General features: G+C 47.4%; 1 protein-coding gene across 1 annotated transcript in view; it reads right to left on the bottom strand.

The window, feature by feature from the left end:
* The window catches only part of CACNA1C (calcium voltage-gated channel subunit alpha1 C), a 236,876-nt gene extending 214,991 nt beyond the window's left edge, over positions 1-21,885 (bottom strand). The window contains exons 1-3 of the mRNA XM_015564299.1: positions 21,772-21,885; positions 11,912-12,051; positions 3,611-3,750 (exon numbers count right to left, since the gene is read on the bottom strand). Of these exons, the coding sequence (XP_015419785.1) occupies positions 3,611-3,750; positions 11,912-12,051; positions 21,772-21,885 (394 nt within the window). The remainder of the gene's footprint in view (positions 1-3,610; positions 3,751-11,911; positions 12,052-21,771) is intronic.
* Positions 21,886-27,006: the final 5,121 nt, after the last annotated feature.

Raw genomic sequence — 27,006 nt, 5'->3', positions numbered from 1 at the left:
TGTGCACAAAGCCAGGATCGCAGTCATGATTTCCTCGCAGTCATGTTTTTCCGAGAAGGAAAAACAAGTGAAGCAAGGGCCCAACTAAGAAACGACAGTATTCCGAAAGCCTAGTGATCGCAGTGGTTCAGAGATAAGCTGTCGATAGATCAGGCAAAACTGCACCAGACAAGTGATCACCAGACTCTGTAACATGGAAGTCGCAGGGCCCTCAGCAGAGAGGTTTGGCTCAGTAGCGAGGGAGGAAGCCTGACTGTACTGGATTCAAGAGAGAATGGAAAGATGAGAATTGGAGATAACAGGTAAAGGCAACTGCGGGTTTTTTTTTTTTTTTAAGAGTTTTGCTGAAGTATAAAAGGAGACAACCTTAAGTTATGAGAAATGGGAGAAGGAGGCATTTGTCTAGGTTTGTAGTATAAGAGATATTGCTGATATTTTCCTAGATCATATCAACTAAACTAGTACAGTGCACCTCTTCACCTTGGGCTACATACTTTCTCAAAAAGTCACACAGACACTATTCCATTGAGAAAGGGTGGAAGGCTGGATTGGCACTTTCTTTAAGCTCAAAAAAGATCCATTCTCTTTTTATTGGTGACCAGTTGTTACTGCCATGCATACGCATGGAGTCATCTGCAAGGCTGCCCACCCTACAAAACCATCTCAGTGTCATCATCTTTAATGACAAAAAATAGCTCCCTGAACTGCATGACAGGCAAAACCAGGGCCTTGGATTTGAGGGGCTTTATCATGCCTTCATCTTCCTGATGAGAGAATTCCGAAAAGTGTTACTGCTTCCTGACCACAGTACAGCTCCACCATTATGCAAACGCAGGTGGAGACAAGACACCTTCGTACGGAAGTTTCTTCTACAGTGGAGCCCCCATTACTCCATCAAATTCTCCCTTTTCATGCACTAAAGCATGAGGGTTCTCAGCCATATGCATCTCTAATTACAAATCTCTGTACTAGAGTAATTAGTGTAACTATTTCTGTTAATAACGCTCTCCTCAATCCATTTGTGACAGATTGTACTACTTGTTCACAATTATTCCCCCATGCTTCTCTGTAAGTACGATATATTTCTTTGTCCCATTATCTTTAGGACAAAGATGGCCATGTAACTTGCTTTGGCTATGGGAATGTGAGCAGCTGTGATATAAGCTATATTTGAGCAAAAACAAAATACGCTTGTGTGGTTTAGCTTTCAGCCCCCTCTGTGAGTGTCTGTCTGCCCTCTGCCACGAGAACAACATGGCCTGCATGCTGGATGCTTCTTCAGGCTGGGCTGCATCCAGACGGCACGCAGAACCCGGTGAGCCCGGCACAGCTCAGCTGGCCAACATCCTTGTGTACCACGAGCCAGGTACATGTGTTCCTTTTTACGTCACTGTGAGCTTGGGATTGTTTGTTCCTGTGGTAAAAGCTGACTGATATCCTCTTTATTAGACTATCATATTCCTCAAGTGACAGAACCATATTTATTCTCTTTTGTTGTTGTTGTTTTTGTTAATCCTCACCCGAGGGTATTTTTCCATTGATTTTTTAGGGAGAGCGGGAGAGAGAGGGAAAGACAGAGGGAAACATTGATGTGAGAGAAACACATTGATTGGTTGCCTCCTGTATAAGCCCCAACCAGGGCTCGGGCCGGGGAGAAGCCTGCAACCAAGGTACATGCCCTTGACCAGAATTAAACTCAGGACCCTTTGGTTGACAGGCCGATGCTCTATCCACTGAGACAAACTGGCTAGGGCCATCTTTATTCTTTATGATATGTCCTCATATACACCACAATGCTCTGAAATTGTGGGCCCCTAATAAGCACATACACAACAGTGAGTCATTATGTCCATTGTAGCTTGTTTAGCTAAAGTTTGGAATCAATGCATGATTCATATCACTGACACGTTGGCTGCACCTTCATGATAAGCTCCTTAAAGTCATGTTCAAAGCCATTCTCACCCTGCCTTCTCACCCTTGATTTTGGTCTACTGAGTTATGGCTGTTGACCAAGAAAACCTAAATGATTCAGGCTTCAGAAAAGGGAATTGGGTCTTGGGCGTCCCTACATGCCCCAGTGTTTAAGGCCACATAGAAAGAATCTGCTCTGCATGTGTTTGTGTGATTTAGCTCTATGTCCAGTTTAAGACAGGCCACAAGCCTTGCCCAGGGGGCCTCACTGCAAAGAAAACAGTCCAATTCTTGCTTCATTTACCAAGTAAACTGCCCTGCCTTGCACAGAGACTATTTAGACATTGTGCAGGAATCAGAGACAATATCAGGCACAGTTCTGGGCTTCCAGAGGACTTATAATGTAATTGAAGGGACAGGATATATGTGTACAAGTCTAAGACAATCAACAGTTAATTCTTTACTGGAGGTCTTGGGGTGTGGTAGGAAAGAGATGGTTAGAAAATTGGGAGACCTGGTCCTAGCCATGCTCTACTGCTGGTTAAGTTACTTGGAGACGATCTTTTCACTATTCTGTGCATGTACAAAAAGGACTGAACAAGAAAATATAAAAAAACAAACGAAGGACTAAACAGGTTACCATGAGGTCCTTCACATTTCCATGGTTTTATGACTCTAAGATATATCACCAAGCAGCATAATGTCACCAAGTGCTCCGTCCCCGGGGTAGGTGGTACAGGCTGGGTGCTCAGAGGACCTCTTTGTTTTTCTGATCCTGCTCCCACCCCCAAACTGGTTTGCTTCCAGGTTGATCATAGAGACCCCCTCTGCCTTAAGTCTTGAGCCAGATCTGATGGAGCTGACTTGAGAGTGTAAACTCTCTGCAAACAAGTCCAGAATTATGCTCAGATACCACAAATCAAGCAAGGAGAAGGAGAAGCTCCCCGAAAGCTGATTTAGCCCCCAGGAGCAACATGGGCTGGGTTTGCTGGAGTTGATGCAGGTGCCTGAAGCTGCTGTGCTCAGTGCCTGGGCCTCATCCCCAATGGGACAGAATTCTGGGGGCACCATGGAGGGGGCTGTCCATGTGACTGGTGTCCTGATGGACAATATCTCCCTAATGCTCTGCTTGTTTGCAATTACTGAACACCCTCCAACCCTCAGGTGAAACCAATTCTCATTACAACAGGCGGGGTCCATTAATAGATGCCTCATTTGACATGAAAGGAGGAGGAACTAGAAGAAATGGAAAAATTAAACTTTAAGAACATCCACTGGTGCTTTTCTGATTGTTCTCTGGCAAAATACAGAGAGTAAAGTTAATCCCATTGGTTCAAATACCCTGCAAGCCTTGGGGATTAGCTGTCTCTGCTCACCTGGCGATTTTGCCACAAATGTATTTAAATTCCCAGCCCGGAGCCTGGCAGGGCTGCTCAGCTGGCCACAAGACTCTTTGGTCTGTGCAAGCTTGTCTTCATTTGGCTGTGAGTGCTTTTGTTTTTTCCCCAAGTATTTACAGGAGCTGGACCACAGTGTGTTTTAATGGACTCACATCAGAGCTGTGTTTTTAAAAGCAAAGGATCTCATTTAGGCAAAATCTCCATTTATTGGGAAATCAGGTTCCTTTGCAAAGTGCTCTTGGCAATTTGCGAAGGAAAGTGGAGGGTGTTGACAACATAAGAAGAATGGCTCTACTTACTTGGAACTCCGGACACCAGCCGCAAGGGGCGCAGCACGCGGAACGCTCTCAGCGCCTTCACATCAAATCCAGCCCCTTTCCCTCCTAGAGCGTTTGCCCCGTCACCTTTGGTTGCTTGTTCTAAAATTGCACTAAAAAGCCTAAAAGAGAGGAAGGAGAGAAGAAACTGTCAGACAGTGTTTTTTGCTCAGCTGGACTTTGAATTCTCGGAAGGAGGCCTGGGGGAGCAGTTTGTGACCATCTCCACCTCAGGAGCAAATGCTGAGGTGTGTGCCCAGGAGGGTCTGTGGCCATCAGAAGGTGACAATGCATCATGTGCATATACAGGGCATAGCCTCTGCCTAGAGAAGTCTGAGCGAGGCCACAGGCAGGCCCTTTGCCATCATAAAGCTGTGAAAACACATCTGGCTCTGTGAGCTGGGCAGCCTTAGACAGAGTGAAAAGCAAATGAAGTTTGCTGCCAGGCCCCCTGTCCCCTTACGGTGCCCTTTGGCCCCTCTGTGATATCGTAGCTGCTGCCCTTATGTGGCCTGGAACCACATTCTTTCTCCTCCCCATCTATTTGATTTGTATCTGCGTGCAAATAAATGATCCCAAAGAAATCTACTTTGTGCCGGCACAATAGATGCTCAAAGGAAATAAGATGAACAAATGAATAAATGATTGAATGAGTAAGTTTCCAGCAGGAGCAATACCACACACTAAGGCATGTAACCAAGACAAGGAAATTAACAGCCCTGCTGCTCTGTGTTTCTGCTTGTATGTCTATCCCTCCAACAAATGCGAACACTTATGCACCTGGTAATGTTCTAGACACCAAGGCCACAGCAAAACAGACAGTCATTACCCCCTCTTGGAGCTTACATTCTAGTGAAGGAGTCAGACAATAAACCAAATAATCAATAAATGTATATCAGGCTTAGAGAGTGATAAATGCAGCAATGAAGGGGGGTCTGGAGGGGCCAAGGTGGGAGCCTTCCTGTTTGACATCAAAAGGCTAAGAAAGGAACTCGCTTCTAGGCTGACATGTGAGCAGAGACCTAAAGAAAGTGCAGGAGTGGACACAGAGTTATGGGAAGAGGCAGAGGGAACAGTTGGTGCAAAGGGCCTGAGGGAGCAGCATGGTAGTACGTTAGAGGGACAACAAGTGGCAGGGTGGCTGGTGCAAAGCAGGTAAATGGACACAGTGGGAGGTGAAGGTGGAGAGGAAGCAGGGAGCCCTACCGGTTTTCTCTCTGAGTCAGAAGGCACTGGGAGGTTTTGAGCAGGAGAGTGGCATGATTTGATGAGGGTTTTAAAACAATCGCTCTAATGCTGTGAGAAGAATAGCCTGTAGTAGGACAAGGCCAGGGCAGGCTGCTGTGTAAATCCAGGTGGGGAGGCACAGACCAGGTGGTGGTGTTGGAGGTCATGAGAAATAGTCGGATCTGGATTTATTTTAAGAAAGATGTGATGAGGTGGGCTGATAAACCAGATGTGAGTTGTGAGAAAAACAGAAGAATCAAGACCATTCCAACAGTTTGGGCTTGAGCAACTGGAAGGATGAGGTATGGGGGATGCACATCAAGGGTTCTATTTTGAACTTCGTGCAGTTTGAGCTGCCGGTTGGACATCTGAATAGATGTCTTAGTAGGCTCTATTGGGTGTGGACTTCTGGGGGGTGGGGACTCCAGGCTGGAGACAAACACTTGATACTTGTGTCAACTGTATTAAAGTCAAATCCAACGAGATTGCCTAGGAGGCTAGTGTAGAAAGTGAAGATGTGATAGGACTGAACCCTGGGGCTCCAACACCGAGGGGTGAAGGAAAGGAGAAACCAATAAAAGAGACAAGTAGATAGAATGGTGGGCTGTGAAAGAACTGGTCATGAGAAGAGAGTGGTTAACCATCAAGTGCTACAGATATAAGGATGGACCACTGACCATGGAATTTAGTAATATCAAGACCAATGAGACCATGCAAACATGTTTGAATAGTGATGGGAACAAAAACCTAATAGATATGAGAACAGGAGGAACACTAGAGACAGGGATAATTCAGCTCTGTCCAAAAGAAATATAATACAGGACACAAATGTGAGCCACATATATAATTTAAATATTCTAGCAGCCACATTAAAAAAGTAAAAAAGAAACAGGTGAAATTAACTTTGACAATATATTTATGTAACCCAATGTAACCAAAATATTTTAATTGTAATAAATATAAGTTTCTATCTCTCCCTCTCCCTTCCTCTCTGTAAAAAATCAATAAAATATAAGAATTTTAAATGAGATAGTTGCCACTCTGTCTTTTGTTCTAAATCTTTGAACTCTACTGTGTATTTTACATGTCTAGCATATCTGAATTCAGATTAGCTACATTTCAGGTGCTGAATGGCCACATGTATCTGGTGGCTACTGTACAACTCCTTTGAGGAATTTTGCTATAAAAGGGATTAGAGAAAAATGGTAGTTTTTCAGAGGGGGTATGGAATCAAGTGTTTTGTTTGTTTTTAAATGAAGATACAATAGCATTTTTAAATGTGATGGGACTCATCTAACAGAGTCAGATAATTTGACGATGCAGACACAGAGGGAACAATTACGCAAAGGACCGATGTCCTTCAGTAGGCAGGATGGGACCTAACGCACACTTAGGGATGCTGGCCTTATACAGAGGTAGGGAGGTTTATCATGGTTCAGGTTGGGAGGCACATTATAGGGGCACAGATGTGGTTGCGAGAATGCATGAAAATTCTCTTTGGACTGCATCTGTATTCCCAGGGAAACAGGTAGCTAAAAATGTGAAAGGGGAGGAGGTATTAGAAGACTGAAGAGAAAGGCAAGGGCATTAAAGAATCATAGAGAAAGTGGAAGAGTGAGTAGGAACATGTAGCATGGTTGCCAGGAATCACCATTGACCTATTCGAGGTTGGTGGTCAGGAGTGTAAAGTGAGACCCATTAGCTTCACTTTGCATATGTCTCTCCCCCTTTCAATGGCACAGCTTCAGGTACCAAAAAATCTCCATCTAGTTGGATTTGATCAGGACTGGTGAGCAAGACAAATGAAGAGAGGAATAAAAGTTGAGAATAAATGCAAGTGAAGGATTATAATGATGGGATGTGGCATCTAAGCCAGTTGGAAGGAGGAGTGCACATGATGGGAGGAGCAGACAGATGTAGCAGGATGAATGGATTGTTGGAGGTAAGTGCTAGAAGGAGTGAGCTGGAAAGATGGTGGTATCGCTTAGAGTAGAATGTTTGGCTTGAGGTTATAGGGAGGGTGTAGTTATTAGGGAATGGCAGGGATATTGGTATAACCATGGGAGTGGGCAGCTGAAATAGGATGGAGTCGTGACCCCTAGAGAAGAAGTTCCCAGAGGAGAGAAGGTGGTGGCAGCAGTGGAGCAGTGAGTGCTGGACAGGGAGTGAGCTAAGAGCTCACTCCTCAAGGAATACGGAGTGACTCAAAGGTCTGTAGAGGACAACAATAGGAGATGTGGGCCACAGAAGTGTCCGATGACACAAACATCAAAAGTGGAGGATTTCAGTGGGAGGAATAGTGGTCAGAAGCAGAAAGAAGGGGAAATCGGGGCCACTCTCCTGACCTCTGGGCTGTGGAATGAAGCATCTGGGAGGGAAATGGGCCATCTCTAGAGACTGCAAGGGGAGCAGGACCCTCGGGTTAAAGCCAGAAAGTGAAAGGAGGGGTCAGAAGATAAAGTCTAACTGGAATTTGGCCACACCCTTCCCTTACATCATTGCTGTGTTCTCCCCACAGAGTTGAATAGCTGGGACAGAGACTGCAGGGCTCACGAAGCTGAAAAGCTGTTACCTGTCTGCTGCCCCTGAGTGGAGATGGACTGTGGGGAACAGAGGGCACAGTGGGCACAGTGGGCACAGTGGACACAGTGGGTACAGTGGGCACAGAGGGCACAGAGGGCACAGTAGGCACAGAGGGCACAGTGGGCAGGATTCAGGAGTGGGGTGGAGGGCAGAAGGGTGCAGATCAGAGGACACAGCCTACATGGGATGCAGACTGAGACTTTGTGGTAACCAAGAACAATAGGAAAGAGGGTACAGGGGCAATTTCCGTCCTTTGTACCTTGAGATGACTACTGATTCACTGCCAGTGGAGAGTGTGCAGGGCCAGGGTCTGGGGTCAAGAAGGAAGTCCAGGTATGAAAACTGGGTTCCCTTACCAGACATGAACTCAGGGTCAAGGCAACTTTGTTTTGAGGACTAGACTCAAGCCTTAAATAACTCACACCCAGAGCAGTGGACCTGGAAATGGGAGGCTGTAGCTGCAGGCTTAGCTTTGCAGAAGCTCAGATCCAGGCAGGATCCAACAATGAAGTTGGTCTAGTTCAGTGGTTCTCAACCTTCTGGCCCTTTAAATACAATTCCTCATGTTGTGACCCAACCATAAAATTATTTTCGTTGCTACTTCATACTGTAATGTTGCTACTGTTATGAGTCGTAATGTAAATATCTGATATGCAGGATGGTCCTAGGCGACCCCTGTGAAAGGGTCGTTCAACCACCAAAGGGGTCGCGACCCACAGGTTGAGAACCGCTGGTCTAGGTTAAGGATTTTCAAACTGTGCTCCATGGAACCTTGGGGGCATCTCCAGCAGTGAGGCCAGAGGTGAGTGACTGGGGTTCTGGATCCTTTCCCCATATTTAACAGTGGGCTCCCTTTGATCTGTGTTTTGCATTGGGCCTCTGAGTAAGGCTTTGTTTGAAAATGGGTTCTACAGCTAAAAGGAGTTAGATGACCCTGGCCAGACCACATCTAAAGTCTCTCTGTGCTCCATGATTCTTTCAGCTCGGCTTGGCAATCTGATGGCTTCACATGTTAGCTGTGATGCCTGGAATCCCAGGCAGTGGTTAGCCAGGGTGGGGGAGCGGGCTCCTTTCTAAACAGAGAAATGTTCTTTCCACTGAAGTCTAGATCATGGAAATGGAGACCTGCTCACAAGTTGGCTAGATAGCATTCCAAATCCAAACCAGATGTGGTTGCTAGTATTTCCTGAAAGAAAGCAATATGCTTATCGGAGTACAAGATGTTCACCATATATTATTCCGTGAAGGGAGCAGAGAGTAGACAACTTTCCTGTCTTTTAACCCCTGCTCCAACTTGATGCAGACTCTTTATTAAGTGTCTGTGTTTAGTTTTGAAGGGGTAGGAAATGCAGGAAATGCAGGGACGGGCCTAGGGGATGTTTGCCTTGGCCTGTGGGGACTGCTGTGTTTCTCCTCATTAGACACTGTAAAGGTGGGACCAGGCTTGGTGTCTACCTTTCCTAAGGGCTAGGTTCACATGCTGATGCTTTGTGTGTGTGTGTGGAGGGGGAGGGGGCGGATTTCTGGAGGAGGTGTGTCTGGTGGTTCCTTTGCACTCCTCCTACTGGGGATATGCCCACATCCAAGGTACATGCCCTTGACCGGAATCGAACCTGGGACCTTTTAGTCCACAGGCCGACACTCTATCCACTGAGCCAAACCGGTTTCGGCGACATTAGAGCTTTTAAAAGAACAGGGCAATGAGGCTCCGGAGGCCCCAGTGAGGCAGGACCAACATATGAGGAGGGAGACAGAAGCCTCTGTGGCTGCCGCAGCATGTCTGGAGCAGATGGAGCTACTGTGAGTCCCCAGTTCTCAGGGTAGGCAGGGGGCAGGTAGCTCACAGAGGCCTCTGAAGTCCTCTCCATGTTCACTCAGCAGCAGCATCTCCCACCATACCAAGGAGCTAACCTCACTTTAGGATGGAAATGTGACAGGTCTGTGGGAGGAAGGAAATGCCTCATCACAGGCCACCGGAAGGGCAATACAGAGGTAAGAGAGCGGCTCTCGACCTGGCCCTTCAGCAGCAGGCAGGTACTCCCCTCCCCGGGGGCACCCCCAGGCAGACTCTCCTGACCTGAAGGAGGCAGGAGAGACCTTCCCCTAAATAGCTGTGGGGGGTGCCAAGGAGAGCAGATATTTGCCAGGAGATGCAAGGAAAACAGGGATACCCATTTAATACTGTAAAGACAGTAAGAATGGGAGGCTCGGCTGAACAGAGGTGGTGGAGCTACACCTTCTGTGGGAGGTGGAGGGGATGTGCGCCATCTTTTGAGTCAGTAGGATTGGCTGAGATTTAGACTGGATGGAAATCCCCCGGGACCAGTGCCCATGGAGAAGAGAAACTAGGTCTCAAACATGGCCACGTGTGATATTAATGGGGAAGAACTCACAGGGTCACACTGAACCACAAGGTGAGCAAAAGGCTTAGAGTCAACTAGAGGTGTCTTTTGGAAGAATGCCTGCCTTTCTCCATTGGGCTCATGGTCTAGACCCCAGGGAGATGTGACCAGAATCTAGATGACCCACAAAAAGTCCACCTTCTGTGGTTGTGAGGAGGAGAAGCAGTACAAAGGGTGCAGGGGAATCTAAACAAGCTAGAGATGAGCAGGTTTTCCAGTGCGCAGGCGTGGCCGGCACCTGCTCCCCCATCCCAGGGCTCCTGTTGGATGCCTGCAAGTGCTGCCTGTTCTCACCTCTTGTGCTCTAGTTAAGGCCGTGAATGGAGCACGGAGCTGTATCTGGTCAAGTCTGATTCATTCATAAACATGAGAGAAAGCAGCGTCCTTGCCTAAACAAAATTGGTCCCAGCAAGATACCTTGTCTCTCCACGGCTCCCAGAAGCACCCGAGCTCAGCCTGGGGCTCTTTTCCACACATGTATGAAAAGTTCCCAGGAGACTAAGGCCTTGCAGAAGATGCTGAATTTAAAAAGGATTCAGGGACATTTGGAACAACCCACCTTCAAGACCTCTGCTATGTTTTACTGAGTTAATTCAAGGCATTTGTGGAGTCACTTGTTGTGCATTCTGGCATGAAATTCTGGCAAAATCTCTTGTATAACTGCCTCCTCACTCAGAGTCCTCTGGAACCAGATATATTCCTGGCGAATAGTCTGATTTTAGTACTCCTCAAGTCACCCAAATATCCCTGATGTTAATGTGGCCCAAGTGTGTCACTCATTGGTCGGGCAAAAAAGGACAACAAAGTAAAAACTCCAAAACAGCTCCAAACCCTCACAAGCCATCCAGATGGCCAGAGACAAGGACATAACTTCCAATTGACCTCTATTTGCCCCTGTGTTATTTCCTTCAGGAAAGACCAGACACTCCCATGAGATCACAAGCAGCGAGTGCTCTGGAGAAACTGTGAGGCCTTGGTCTTCACTGGGTCAGCACAAAAGGATTCAGGAAAATAGTTTCTTGGGGTAAGAGCCAAATGACATATTGACCTTGACAATGAAGCCCGTCAGAACTCAAAGGCAGTAGAAACACAAGGTGGCTACAACTTGAGCTCTCCATGGGCTCAAAGAAGCCAGCTGGTTCTTAAAGTGAAATCTTGCTACAAAGGGACCCTCCCTTTAGAAAACAGCCGAGTCATAGGAAACTCAACCATTGTGTGCTAATAAGTTACATCTCACACAGCAGATGTAGGCTTGTTAGGTAGAAACATGTCCTAGAGAATCATTCTGTGAAGTTACTAAATTTTATTAGTAAAATAAAATGAGGAGATCACTTCTAAATTTTATTTAAGATTTCATACAATGCTTTTTTTTAAAAAGCATATATTGACTTTGCCTCATCTGATACTAAAATCCAGCAGCATGTCAAGGGGAGGCCGTGTTTGATTTGGGTTTGGCTACTCATCATCTTGGTCCTTCATAGTTCCCTGTTTTCTTCTCACCCACCTGTCTTGAGCAGCCTGGTTCCTTGGCCACAGAACAAAGCTCACTGCAGAGGTGAGAGGGGGCATCCGCAGTGCTTGTGTGCCAGCCCCAGCCAGCCCCGGGGACTGCATGCTCACAGGCAAGCTGAACTAATCTGCTCAGTGACACAGCAGGGACATTGGTCAGAGGCGCTGTCAGGCCAGGTGTGGTTGGAGATGGAAGAAAACACCTTAAGCAGAGAACTGTCCTAAGTTGCATGAAGGACCATGGGTTCCATCTAAAGTACTCACATTCAACTCATGCATGCATGTGTGTGTGTGAGTGAGTGTGTGTGTGTGTGTGTGTGTGTGTGTGTGTGTGTGTATGCGCGCGCGTGGGAGTAGTGGTGAGGAGGTTCCTAGATAATGGCTCCTTTCCTTTTGGAGAAAGTCTGAATTCAAATAGATATTTAGTAAGTCCTCTCGTTCTGCCTGAGCCCAGAGCCACTGTGACCAGATCAAAAGGAGATATAAACACAGAAGGGAAGAGATATGTATTGGTTGGCGGCAGGGGTGAGGGGAGGAAGTAGAGAAGGGTAGCTGTACTTACCCTACAACCACAATTATAAAATCTAGTAAATTCCACCCGTTGCGGAGGTAAGCGTTAGGGTGAAAGAGAAGTCCATAGGCTATTACTTTTAAAAATGCTTCCACAGTAAAAATGATGAGAAAGAGATATTCCACTTGTTCCTAGGAAACAAAAATAGAAGAGAAAAAGAAAATTGTTAGATTGGGGGTTTTATAAAGTTCTGCCCCATCAACTCTCACAAAAGGTGGAGGAGAATGCTATCCCTACCCCCATGGGAGGAATTAAGGGGACACTGGGTAGGACCCCCAAGACAAATTAGTAACTCCACAGTCTGTTTCATGATTAGAATTCCAATGCACTGGGCATTAGGTTTTTTGTTTGTTTTTAAGTCCTTAAATATCTTCTGTTAGAGTGTAAATATTATAATGGTCAAAAATTACACATTTTTGGGGAAACATCTTACTTAATCAGTGAATATGTCATAGTACCTTCTCAGGAGAGAACCCATGATGTCTTGATCTAAAGCAGTGGTTCTCAACCTTCTGGCCCTTTAAATACAGTTCCTCATGTTGTGACCCAACCATAAAATTATTTTCATTGCTATTTCATAACTGTAATGTTGCTACTGTTATGAATTGTAATGTAAATATCTGATATGCAGGATGGTCTTAGGTGAACCCTGTGAAAGGGCTGTTTGATCACCAAAGGGGTCACGACCCACAGGTTGAGAACCACTGAAAAGGGAAACAATGCCTGGACATAGGAGAGGGTGCTGAGAAAGGACCGCAGGAGGAGTGTGCCATGATTCAAGGTAACAAACCCTGGAGACAACACAGTCTTGGGAGAGTACCAGCTGAGCTCTCCAAAAGAGCAAGCACACAGCTGTGTTTGAGACACTAAAGATCTCTCAACAGCAGCTAAAACAGGCAAAACTGCTCACATACACACGTCCAAAAATTTGAACTCTCTCTCTCGAGAAAATAAAATTCTGTCCAAAGACATAGAGCAGGTTAGCAGTGAAAATCAGCATTTCCGGGATGGAGACAGGCACTGGGATGGGGATAGTGAATGGAAGAGGTTCATCTCTTTTCTCAGGGTCAGGAGGTAGGCAGTCATTTCTTCCCTCTGCCACCTCGAAGAAGGGCTTTGCATTTAAGGTTGCAGCTCCTGACCCTGGGAACCCACACTGAACAGAAGAGACTCCTTGGCTGAATTAGAGCAAGCTGACTCTGGGCTGATTCGCAAGATTTCTGCATCACTAATTGCTTTCTCCCACAACCATCCCCAATGCAGATCCTTAATGGCCCCCATCAAGCCACGGCTGCTGCCTGGTTCTTCATACTCCACTGCTCGCCTCTGCAGGACCCTCCGCCCATCTCTCACTGGAGCCACAAAAACAATAGTCCGTGTAGCATTAGGCCACAGGTCCTCTAAGCAGGACAGGCCCGTCCACAACATCCAGGAAGCATTCAACTCAGAACACCCAGACCTATTTTCCCATCTTCTACCAGGTCAGGTGGAGCTCACTGAAGGTCTCCAGTCCCAGCCACATTGTAGAGTGAGCATCACCCGGGAAGGCCCTCTTCCTTCCACCAAGCTGCTGGAGGGTGCTCCGAGATGGGGGCATTGGGAGCCTGATGGGTAGCTAGCTCTGCAGGAAGAGGTCCCTCCATGCATGTCCCTGTGCTCCCTTCATTCTTTCTGGATCCCCTACTGGCCTTACCCCTGGGGTGAAGCAGTTTAAGGATGCAAAGTTAAAAAAAAATGCAAAATTCTGGGCCCCAATCAGATCTCCTCCTGGTTATGCAGCCTGGAACTGTGCATTACAAACAATTTCTAGGTGTCTCTGAGGCATGTGAAGTTTAAGAACCACTGGCTTGTGTGCAGATGCAGGTCCAGGTCAGGCAGCAATTGTGGGAAGGGAATGGAGAGTTCGGATTGAATCAGCATCTCAGAGGCAGGCATCCATCCTTTACTTTTTACCCACTGGAGCATCATAAAATTAGTCTGGGGATGAGACTGCCTAGGAGCTGTGACCCAGGTACAAATCACAATGTGTGGGAGCCTCCAATCTTCTAAAATTAGGTTACTTTGTGTTAAAATGAACATCAGAATAGTGTTGAAAAGGAAACAAAAGGGCACAGTGCAACCTGAGGAAACTTGTGGAAGGGGGTGGGGCTGTCAGACAGCCACACAGGCCCATCCCCATGATGGTGAGAGCTCTCATGTTTCTCAAAGTTAACAGAGCCACCTCCCCTGTACCCCAGAAACCTCCATGGTAAACCCACGGAGTTGGAGCTGGGATGAGAAGGGAAGGAAAGGAAAGGGAAATAAACATGAGCTGGGTACCCACTAGGTGTCAGGCATTTTCATATGTTCGCATATGTGCTAATTACTTTTACATGTCCGTCCACCCACCCATCAATCCAGTCATTCATTGTCAGTGTGGAACCAGCCGAACTATCTTAAAGCACCACTGGAGCTCCCTCTGGGGTGTCTAAACCTTCTGAGAGAGGCAACACCCAAGCTTAGAGAACCTCTTCCCCAGGGAAGGGAGAACAGTAATATCCCAAAGGCTCCGAGGGCCCCTTGTGCTGGGAAGCCAGCATTCCAAGACAACTCCTGTAAACAGCTGGAACCCCCAACCCAGACTGCCTGGCACCAAGCAGTCTATTTATTCCCTCATCTACAAGGCTGTTCTGCCTTGCTTGATTTCCCTATAAAAAGAGAAAAGCCAGGGGGTGGAGGGGTCCTGGTCCCCTCTGCTGCGATGCAGCCCCACACTCCAGACCAGTGGCTTCCTGGACCTAGCACACCTCTTTGTGAGGTGGGGGACTAAAGGGGGACATGTCTGTGGCTTCTCATGTGACCTTTGGCCTTTTTAATTCTCCCAATAAAGTCTAAACTATGTGACATTTGTCCCACATCCTGGCACATAACACGTGGAGACTCAGAGGACCCATGCGACATGACAGTGTATCACTCAGACATTGACACACACATGTATGTGCTGGGTGGACTTCCCAATGGTCAGCATCTCTGAGATGAAGCTTGAAGGATGAGTGCTGTGCAGGTGGGGGTGGGGGTCAGGTACTCCACGTGGAGGGAGGACTAAGGAGGTGGGGGAAGTGTGGAGAGCTTCAGGAAATGCAAACATTTGATGTGGCTGGAGTGAAGGCTGTGAGAAAATGGTGGTGGAGGGATGGGTAGAAGCAAGATGACCAGGGCCAGTGTGGCCACACCTGGGTGCTCGGATTCCATTCTGAGGAGACTGGAATGACGGGGTCAGATGTGCACTGCAGTGTGGCCCTGCCATAGAGCATGACAGTGGTGTCGGGGGTGGGGAGGGTGGGCAAGTGACCCATACAGAGGTCATAGTCTCAAGCCGCAGTAGAGACAGAGGGACTGGTTGAGCAGTAGATGATTTGAGAGATACTTTATAAAAGATGTAATTTGGTTTCTGATTGCACGTAGGGGTTGGAGGAAGAGGCAGTGAAAGAAGTGCACTGTTCCTTCCCTGAGGTTTCTAATTTGGCGACTCTGGATGGTGATGCCTCTCACCGCAGTAGGGGACTAGGAAGAGGAAGGGGGAGAGACATCAGTTCTGGACTTGCTGAATTAGGGCACTTGTGGGACATCAAGATGCAGAGGTAAGGCTCAGAGGGGAGTGCAGCTTGCAGGGAAAGCTGAAGGAGGTGGCCCTGGGAGAGCGTGCAGACTAAAGAGAAAAAAAGGTGAGGCTGGAATCCAACCGTGTAAGGGACAACCTCATCCCCAGGAAAGCACTTCCTCATTGTGACACTTATCTCCTAGGCAGAAGTTACAGGACCCTTCCTCAAACCAGGCGTGTGAAAGAGAAAGGGATCTTGGCAGTTATCCAATTAACCTCCTCATTTGAAAAATTAGGAGACTAATAAGATACCAAGGCCAGGGAGGCACAGGCTGAGAACAGGAAACCAGATTTCCTGACCCTCCATCTCACTTCATCTCATCTGGCCTCCCTGGTCACACTGCTCTTGCTAAGGACCTGGGAGAGAAGTGAAAAGGGACCAGGGAGTCAGTAAGAAGGAGTGTGAACAAGAACCCAGAGGAGGGGCAGGTGCCCGTGGGTGCAAGATCTGGACACAGCCACCTGTGCTGACTGCCACTGGGAAAAGCATTGTATTCACTCTGACCTTAGAGGCATGAATGTCCTTACAGAATTAATCTAAAAGTAAAAAATAAAACCAAACCAAAAAAAAACCCTTAAATAAATGAAACAGCTTCAGTGATCCTTTGAAAATATGTGCTGTACTGCTATAGAAACATCTAAGGGTGAAAATGAATGGAGTAAAGAAAAACAAAACTTTGTCACAGATTATTCTCTTGCTGTTGATACCCTGGTGTCAGTGTCTCCGGTCCTGTGAGGACACACTGTTGAGCAGCCCCCTCCTGAGGCCCGAGCTCAGTGTGCCCTCCTGAATCTGCAGGGGTCGCGGGGCTCTCAGAGAATGCACCCAACAGTCAGCATGTGAATGGCCCTTTCTGTGCTCTTGGGAACCAGGGAACTTTGGAAGCCAACCTGGAACAGACTAAGATCCTCATTCCTACTATTCCGTGTTGAGGTTGGAAAGGGTGGAGGAGGTAGAAAAACTGCAAAAGACAGAACAAACCATGGGACCAAGTCAGGGAAACACCAAACTCTCAAGGCTGCAAATGTGGGGACTGGATTCCCCAGGGCTCCTGGAGGAGCCCCCTCCTTGGGGCAGTGTGATGACCAGGCCCTGGCAGATGGTCCTGTCTTTCTTCTTCCTTTCTATCACGTCTCTTCCTCTCCAATGCTATATTCCTCCTACTGCTTCCTCTCATTTCCATGTTCTTCTCCCTTTCTTTCCTCTCTCCCTGCTCATTTCTTAGGGCTACCGCTGGCAACCAGGGCCCATGGTCACACCCATGTTGGAAACATTTAGAAGAATTCAGTGGGGAGAGAGCTCAGTTCCCAGGAGTCATGACATCTTCTAAACACTCATGGAGCTAATCAGGCACTGATGAGTACTGGCTATCTTAGTTTTCCATTTATCTTTTCATATGTACATATCCTTTATAAACTTACAGAGGACAGAGACTCAATTATTTTTTCAACAGTAATAATCTTGATTTTGGCACCAACTGACTCTGTGTGTCTTTGGGCAAGTCATTTTACTTTTCTGCCTCTATTTTTTTTATCTGTAAAAGAACGAGTTAAGCATTTTAAAAACATACAGTGCTGCAGAGAGCCCTCGGTTTCTACAGTGCTGTTTGGGAGCAGCTACAATTTAGGGGAAGACTGAGAAAGTGGGGCTCTGGCTGCCCACCCCTGAACCAGAGCAGTGCCATTTGAATCCACATGCTAAGATGTCCAAAAGTCCTAACAGTGGAATGTCATTCATTCAGGACAATCTGATGGGGGTGTAGACAGAGAATATGCACAAAAGGAAGTCGCCACCTCTTCCTAACCAGCCTGGAAGGCTTTTATTTAGCTTTATATGCAGGGTTCTACATAAGATTTTATTTCAGAAGAGGAATCACTGCTTTTTGCATTTTTCTTGGATCTCTGAACACCACTTCCAAAGTAGTAGATGACGTATAAATTCTCTCCAAAATTCTATGGCAAGTGAGGAGTGGGGATGCTGATGCCCAGCCTGCGTGCAGTTCCGCCTGAAGCACAGATTCCAAGACATGGAAAGGAACATGGAGTTCCTGTCCTCCTTGTCTGATGATCACCATGAATACAAATGGATTTTATAATAAAAAATCCTTCATTAAAGAAATTAGTACTATTTGTCCTTGTGAGCAGGAGCCATGCCAAGGTAGAGCTCCTAGAACAAGGACAACTGAAGAGAGCTTGTCTATTCATGGATGCACATTTCTGCGCGAGCGCGCGCGCACACACACGCACACACACACACACACACACACACACACACACACACACACGGCACATCTTGGCTATGCCCACTGTCCATGATGAGCACTCTACAGCTTACATCTGCTATATAACAGACCAGGGTGTAAGAATTGGGACTAAGCCCATATGCACCCTCTTAAATTTAGGCAAGTGTATTTATTAAAGCTGCCAAGAATTCTACACCAAACAAGTTGATAAGGAGCCCAGTCATACAATTTCATCTCAGTACAAGGTGCAAAGACATTAAACACAATAATAACGCTTCAAGCAGCACCTTGGATTCCGGACTGTTTCATAACTTAAGAACCATTCAATCTGACCTCAAATTATAGCCGCTGCCTATTCTCTAATGAAGGGGGGTAAAGAAACTGGAATACTGTAGTTCCTCACTCTCCAATTCTTCTCTCATTCATTCATTCATTCATTCAAGTCACAGATATTTCCTGAGGGTCTGCTCCACCCCACCCCACTTGCCCCATTGCCCTCTTAGAACACTGACAGACTTGTAGAAATAAGAAATAAGGACACACATTCCAAGCTCCTCATTATACAGAAGTAAGGGGACTTGTCCAAGGCCGAGCATCTACCCGATGTGATGGGCACTCAGGTTTCCTAACAGCTGGCTGGAGCACCTTCTGACACAGCACAGCTCTTTGTGTATGTGGACTAATTGAAACCCTGAATTATTGTGCCCATCAGTCATTGGGCAGTAAAGGGCCATCTATATGGTATGGCTGGAAGGGTGGATATCAGTGTCCCAAAACCTCTTCCTGGGGTCCCTACTGGTGCTTGAAATGTAGCCATTAAGAAGCCTTCCTTCCATCAGTGGATGACTGATAAACACTATATGGTATATCCACACAGGATGGAATATTAGCCATAGAACAAACGGAATTCTGACACGTGCTACACAGATGAGCCTTGAAGACATTGTGCTACATGAAAAAAGCCTGACACTAAAGGACAAATACTGTATGATTTCATGTATGTGAAATACCTAGAATGAGCAAATCCAGAGACAGAACATAGATTAGAGGTTACCGGGAGCTGGAAGGAGGAACTGTTTCAGGGAATAAAAACCCTTGGAAATAGCGGTGATAGTTGCACGACATTGTGAGTATAATTAATGTCACTGAAGTGTACACTTAAAAATGGTTAGAAAGGAAAATTTTATGTTGTTTACTACAATGCAAAAAGAAAAGAAGCATTCCTTTGGATCTCAAAGGTTTTCTAACTTTTAGTGATCTCCATCTAAACTACCTGAGGTCATATTTAAACCTGTATCAGCTACCACCTCAAAAGGGACTGATTCATCAGAATGTTGACAGCATAGCTTTTCATGGTGAGATCCTGGCCAGATGTCTGGGGTACCTGGATTGAGGAGAAGGGGGCTGGGTAGGGAGGTGGGAGCCCACTGAAGACAACTACTTTGGTTTCTCAATTTTTGAGGGCAAGCCCTTCCCAAGGGTCTCATATAGAAGCCTATTTAGAAGGTGCCTGGTGGTTCAGATGGCAGTGGCCTTAAGACTCAATACTTCCTGTAAAGGAAGAAGGGAGGGGAGAAACCATTTAATAGCCTAAGAGTAAAGCAGCCTTGAAAAGAATATTCACCTATTTATCAAGTCCAAATAGCAACTGAGGCTGAGTGAGTTGAAAAGTATGCCAGTGTTTTACAGTAGCTCAGTTTAGAAAAATAAAAACTGTCCTCCAACTGGTCTGTTTTCTTTGCGCTTGCCCATGACACTAAGTTGAAGTGACTTATCCACTGATTAATTTCTCACATTCATGTCTTCTTCTCTAGATGCCGGACTAGCCTCAGCTGCCCCAGTCCGTTGGCACCAGCCTCAGATCCCAAGTGCACCGAGCATGCTGCCTGCCCACTCCTTCTGGGCCCTTCACGGCCCCTGTCCCTGAGAGAGCATCTCTGTCATCCATGGAGCCTCCTCCTAGGCTCTATTTCTCAACTGTCAAGTCCCACAGGGCAGAGACTAGCCTGCTAAAGTTCTCTATCTGGAGTCCAGCATATGAGCGGTACAGAGGGGGCACGCAACCTTTGTCACATACTATTTGCATTGCTCTCTTGGATTCAAAAGAAGCCCAATGTTATACAACCAGCATCTGCCCACAGCAGGAGCTCTCGCCGTTGCTGGCCCTCACCTCAGAAGGTCACTTCCTTATATGGCTGCTCGTCCTGTCACTGGGCAGCTCCACTGTCAGAGTATGGCCAGACCCTTCCCTCCAAGGAGCTCTCTCTGGTTCAGAGACATTGCCTCTTCTTTTGGAGAAATGAAGTGGACAGGGTGACAGATACTACCAATCACCAGTCAGGCCTGAATTACTCCTGGGGACACTGGGGCATTTGCTTAGTGACCTGTGGCTAGTGTGTAATTTCCCAAATAGAAGGAAGATGCAGCAGTGGCCTCAAAACTCTTTGAGGAGTAGACTAACACCTGACCCAGGGAAACAGCCCGTCTTTTCTGTCGGTGTCCTTCCCGGCCCCCATCACTGGCTGTTTAGATACCAAAGCAGCTTCCTAACTGGTTGCATTGACATCCAGGCTGTTTTACTTCTTAAAAACCTCCAAAAGCTCCTCTGCCTGGAAATGGAACCCAGCCTCCTGAGCCTGGCTCCCAGGTCTGCCACAAGCCGACCCCACCAGTCCCTCTGGCCTCATGCCTGGCCACCACCCTGCACCGCAGCCACACCAAATGTTCACTCGCCTCACCCAAGCCAGACAGGTTGTCATGGCAACACTCTTCTTCATGCCTTGCCAAGCCCGACCCTTTCTCCTCAGGCTCCTGGACAGCTCCCTGTCATCACTGTCACTGCCCAGCTACCCTGCCCCAGAAAGGACGGATTGGTTAGCACCTCCTCCCAGCTTCCGCCCCTCTCTTCAGATCACAGTGATAACACTTATCACACTGTGTTTTCTAGGGCCTCCTCTCCCTCAGGACAGAGTGCCTGCAGGGCAGAAGCAAGTTTCTTCTTCACTTTTGGTTAAGAGCTGTCTTTAAATGAAAGGCAAAATGGTAGAGGAAAGAGGGCTTTGGAGTCAGACACACCTGAGATCAAATTGTTTCCCAGGTGCCAGCTACGTAACCTCTCCAAGCTCTGGCTTCTTCACCAGTAGACAGGAGGTAGGTATACAGATTGACGGGTAATTCTGAGAATTAGAAATCACACAGTCATCACTCAGCAGCTGCTAACATTCCTGCATCCCTAGCACCTGCACACAGTAGGTGTTCTGCCCATGTCTGAGGAGTGAACATCCCTGCTCCAGGTGGCTTTGTGTGTCCTCCCCAGAGGTCCTGGCTCTGTCTGCTCCCTGGCGCCCCTCCTGGGCAGTGGAAGCCGCCAGCGGCACCAGCCCTGCTGCCTCTCTGTCTCCTCTGCTGCCCTGGCCACATCAGCTCTCTTGGCCTCTCAGCAGATGGCTCAACTCACTTTTGTGCCTCTTTTGATCCTCTGGACGTTAACAAAAACTAGAGACTTGAGGCCTCACATCTGTTATCAAAGAAAGACAAAATAAAAACATCTCTGTATCCTATCTGCTGGGTTCCCTGTATTCTGAATGTCCTTGCCCCACATCCCTCCTATTCGTTAGATCTACAGTAATCGGTTCTATTCTGGCTTTAATAACCCCCAGTCCCAAAGCTGCGAGCATTTTCTTTGTGTCCCTGAGAACCTGCCAATCCTTTGCTCCCCGAAGTGATTTATTTCAGCTACAGCGGACAAGGGTGAAGGATGACAGTCAGTGCTCCCAGGAGCAGAGGACCCATGGATTGAGAAGGTTTGCTAACCATGCAGTAACCCCCACAGTGCAACTCACTGGGAAGTGCTCTACATTCACAGGGCACTTCCATACATTCAAATGTTGAGTCTCATGATCACTTGTAAAGCAGGAAGGGCAGATGCATTTCTTCTCTTCATACTCCCACTTTCTTTTCCTTCTCACAAAACCACCATCGCCACTATCACCACCACCACTATCACCAATGAACACCTCCACCACCATCTCCACTGTTACCACTACTGTCATCACCACCACCGCCACAATCACCATTATCATCGTCACCATCATCTTCATCACCAACCACCACCATCAACACTACTGCCATCATCACCATCCTCTGGCTTCAGGAGAAGCATGTGACCCAAGCCTGGCACTGTAATCTTTTCTTTAGCTGGACATGCTCATGTCTATATAAATAAAGCCTGGATCCATGGCAACCATCATGAGATCTACATGCTGAGGGTGGCAAAAAGAAAGGATGAAAAGAACTGGCATCCTGGATAAAGTTGTTGATTTAACTCAACCAACTTTAGTGCCATCCTAATTTGGGGCTTATTTTATGTGACATAAAACTTCCTTACTGTAGCAACCATTTTGAGATAGTTTTCTTACACTTGCATCTGAAGGCATCCTTATTGATAGACTCTGTTTGCTATCTCTACACATCACTCTTCCTCCTGCCTCTACCCCACTCCTCCTCAGTGTTTCCACACCTTAGCAGCTATTTGGGCACATTGACACCAAGCTTAGTCTCATCAGCTGGGAAAAGCAGAAGCTCTCAAACACTATCAGACAAGTGCTCCTATCTCCTGGTTAGCTTTCAGCCTGGGTGTGAGATGCTTATTTCAGATTACTATCTCAGACTAGATCTAGAGAGATCAGCCCAAATCCCAATCAGAGGGTAGCCATGTAAGCTATGCTTAGCCTCCTGCTCCAGCACAGGGATGTTGAGACAAAGTGCATGGTTGCATGCGGCAGTAATGTTACCATCCTAAGAGGTGGGTGGGAGGCATGGAGGAGCTCCTCCCATAGTCCAGTGGCAGAAGTCTGGAGATAAAGGACACAGATGCAGAACTGGTATTTCTCAGTGTGGTGTTGTGGGGTGGAGAGTCATAGTCTCCTAGAGCAGGAGAAAGCAAACCCTAGTGTTGGAGCCCCTTCCCCTGAGATGCTAGAGCAGGTCTCCAGGTTGGCCATGTGAAAGGGTGATTAAGCTATTGATGGCAGCTGGCGCTGTGGTGAATACCAGGGCACCAGCCATGCAAAAATTTCAAAGGTAAGGTCTCTGCTCCGCAGGAACCCATGGCCCACTTCCTGCTCTGGGCAGTCGGGGAGTGTATCCCTGAAGACTGCTCCTAGCTGCTCTGCTGAGCACAAGTCACCTAAAAAAGGGCTAACTCGCCAGTCCTCCAAATCAGGCTCGCTCCTCACACTCGAGCTCTTCTTGGAAGCTGGCTGACGCCTATGCCGAAGGCAGATCTAATTTAATACGTGTTTCCTGCAAGCTGCAAACAGTCATAATTTTGGCTTTTTGTGGCTGTCTTCTTTCCCTTGTAAAAATGAGCTTGTTCTCCCTGCTGATGATCAGTTCAATTATAATGATATAAAACAGAGAGCAATAAAAAATGGGACATGCCCTAAAAGGGGAGTGTGGTAAGAGTGATTCACAGCCTTACCCTTTGGGGACCCCGGCAGGGGTGAGTGAGGTAAGCTGTCTCTCCGTGTGAAGATGGATTTTGTGTAGGTGGGAAGGGGGATGGGAATCTCAGGATCCAAACACCGGAGGCCACGGGGCCCAGGGCCCTGCCTTCCTTCACCTGACACTCACTGAGCCCTGTCGGAAAGCGCTCACTGCACAGCAGCACAATGAAGCTGGACATAAGGCCTGCTGGCTCCTCCTGACCTTTCGTGGCAGGCAAGTGAAGTAACTGGGCCTGAACAACTCACAGTTCTTGTCACATGCCAGGTCCTGGGCACGGTACTTTCCAGAGGTTATCTCATAGCCATCATTATTCTCACAGCACAGGATGGGACCATGGTCTGCCTGGCACCACGCTGGCTGTATGGACTCCTCAGCCTCCACCACCCTTGTGGACCCCTGGATTGCATACAGCCTCCTGTTGCTTTTTCTCCCTCTGAAAACTAAAGCAAGGACACTGAGCACGCTGTGGCAGTGAGAGCACCATCCTGGGAGTCAGGAATCTTGGGCTCTAATTTTAGTTCCACCATAATCGAGCGGGTGACTGTGGGAGGCTGCACAGCTTCTGTGAACCTGACTTTTCTCACCCACAACATCCTCCTAATGAAGAGGCTGGACTTTATCAGTGGATCCTGAATTTCAGTTCTCTGATGGCTACCTAGAAATGTCCTAGACACTTGTTAAAAATATAGCCTCCTCGCCCCCATCCCAAATGGGCTGAATTAGAATATTCTGGGATGGGCTTAGGAATCTGGATTCCTAACAGCCCCCCCTCACCTCTAAATCTGAAGAGACCAAGTTGGGGACCACCGGTCAAATGGTCTCCATGGTTCCTTTCAGCCATAAGATTCTCAAACCTATCCCTGCTTCCCAGGAGCAAAGGTGCTCTGCAGGGTACAGCCTGGACCCGTCACACCTGACAGGAGGTGCAGAGGCAGATCATTGACCACAGAAGGTGACATGTGGCTTTTACAGAGACGTCTGAGGCCAGGCACAGTGCCAGGACACTGGGTGCTATGAGTCGGGGGCGGGGGAGGGGTGTTTCCAGGGTAGAAAGTTCAGGAGCAAAGGGAGGCAAAGTGAGGTCAGGGCTGTCAGGCCTGCTCTATGCCATCAACCTGCAGGGGAGGATCCCAGGTTGAGACATGCTCATTCCAGCACAGTGCAGTGGTCCCAGCACAATGCAGTGATTCCAGCACAGTGCAGTGGTCCCAGCACAATGCATTTGACTGCAGTGGTTCCAGCACAGTGCAGTGGTCTCAGCACAGCACAGTGGTCCCAGCACAGTGGAGTGGTCCCAGCACAGTGCAGTGGTCCCAGCACAGCACAGTGGTCCCAGCACAATGCATTTGAGTACAGTGGTTCCAGCATAGTGCAGTGGTCTCAGCACAATGCATTTAACTACAGTGGTTCCAGCACAGTGCAGTGGTCTCAGCATAGTGCAGTGGTCTCAGCACAGTGCAGTGGTCCCAGCACAGTGCAGTGGTCCCAGCACAGTGGAGTGGTCCCCGCACAGTGCAGTGGTCCCAGCACAGTGGAGTGGTCCCCGCACAGTGCAGTGGTCCCAGCACAGTGGAGTGGTCCCCGCACAGTGCAGTGGTCCCAGCACAGTGGAGTGGTCCCCGCACAGTGCAGTGGTCCCAGCACAGTGGAGTGGTCCCCGCACAGTGCAGTGGTCCCAGCACAATGCATTTGACTGCAGGCTCCAGGAGGGCTTCCTGGGGAGGGAGGGATAGGAGCTAGATAGGGAGGCTTGCAAATGTCAGTGAAGGAACCTGAGCTTTTTTTGAGGGCAGTGCTGAACCAATAATGAGAAGTAAATCTCATGAAAGCACTCTTCAGGTAGAATTAAAACAGATGTTCAATTTCTAAGCAATAATACAAGATATAGCCTTTCCTTTGAAAGTGTTTCTCAGCTTGGAATCCCTGAAGTGATTAGGCTGTTTGATCTGATAAAGAGTCACTAATATATTATAAACATTCCAAAGCAGACATTACTTTGCTTATAAAAACCTGCCTCCCAGAATGCTAGCCATTCTAGGACGAGTCTTGACCTCCTCCCCACCTATGCACAGGGACACCTTCCTCATTGTGTGGGTCTCTCCCTTCTGAGAATTCTTCACCTTAATCACTCACCAAATGATTCCCAGGCTCTGTCAACATTTCATGGATCAGTAAAATAGCAAAAAAGAAAAAAATGTTAGGGACGGAAGTAGGGTTGCCAACTTTTTATCCTGCCAAGTAGAAATATTAAAAATAACAATGTCCATTTATTATAATTTCATAAAAGGAGGGAGAAACAATAGCAGAATAAAGGATGGTTAGCAACTCCCACTGCCATCGCTACACACACTGCACTCAGCTTCTTTTTCTCATCGGATGCAGCCAGCAAACCTTCACTGTAGGTCGGCCTGGGCGGCAGACTTGCATCAGAAGCGTAGGTCCTTCCTACTCTCCACCGCACTGCATACGTTCTGTGTCCTTCCTACTAAGGTGTTTTTTGCTCTGGCCCCCAAGGCCAAAGGATTTGGCTCTACCCAACCAATCTGTAGAAGATGGCAAAAAATGGCCACAATATTTTAAAGCTCTTCCTATCAAGAGTCAGAGTCTATTTTCCCATCTCTTGAATCTGTGCTAACTCGTCACTTGCTTTGACCAATAGAATATGGGGGCAGTGGCAGTGTGCAACCTCTGAGCCTAGGCCTCTGGAGGCCTCGTGGCCTTTCTCCTACCACATGAACAAGCCCAAAATAGCCTGCTTCAGAATGAGAGACCCTGTGCAGAAAGGACCCAGTCGTACCAGCCAACCCAGCCACAGCCATAATGAAGGACCCAGTTCCGATAACCCAGCATCTGACTGCAGACACTTGAGCAAGTCTAACTCAGACCAACTGAGCCCTGCCAGGTCCAGCAGAACCACCCAATTGGGCTCAATCCACATTACTAACCTGCAGAAATGTGTGCTATGTGAATGGTTGTAGTTTAAAGCCACTAAATATTGAAGTTATTGTTATGCATTTGCATGGGTCTTCTATACCCTCTACTGCCTTTAAATACAACTTGGGATTCCCTAACTCTAAGAATTTGCCTAAATTGTTCCCCTCTAGGCTCAGGCCTGAAACATCTGTTTCCTTTCTCCTGATTTTACCCATTCTCCAAGATTCAGGTAAATTGCCTCTTCTTCAAATACTTCTCAGAACTGAAGTGCTCACTGTCGTGCCACACCCTTAGCCCTTAATGACATACACATTACCTTGTGTTATGTCTTACATACTGTGTTTTAACTTTACACGTGTTTTATATCTTACTTTCTTAATTAGATTGACAGTCCATCATGGGCAAAGGCTTGTCTTATATTTAGACTCAACTTTTAACCCAATGTCTTGTGCAGAAGTATATTATTACTCATTGATTGATGAGACTTGGAAATTCAACGAGTATCTGAAAATAACCATGCCGAGTCAGTTTTTAGCAATGCACCTTCCACGCAGCTCTGAGCTGGTCCCCGATCCTCCTGCTTTTCCATGAGGTCTGAGCTCATGTTTCAGTCCCCCCACAGATGCTTTCTAGAACATGGAGTATGTCTACCCCCACCCCGTACCCTCTACACCAATAGCACAGAAAGTCAGAGAGCTACCCCCAAACCGACGTGAGCAAAACCCCCTTGACAAATTACTACTTGATTTTCCAAGTCTCCT

This window comes from Myotis davidii, unplaced genomic scaffold, assembly GCF_000327345.1.
Source record: "Myotis davidii unplaced genomic scaffold, ASM32734v1 scaffold1031, whole genome shotgun sequence".
Lineage (NCBI taxonomy): Eukaryota > Metazoa > Chordata > Mammalia > Chiroptera > Vespertilionidae > Myotis > Myotis davidii.
Note: the sequence above shows the minus strand (reverse complement) of the source record. Positions and strands in the feature narration are given on the sequence as shown.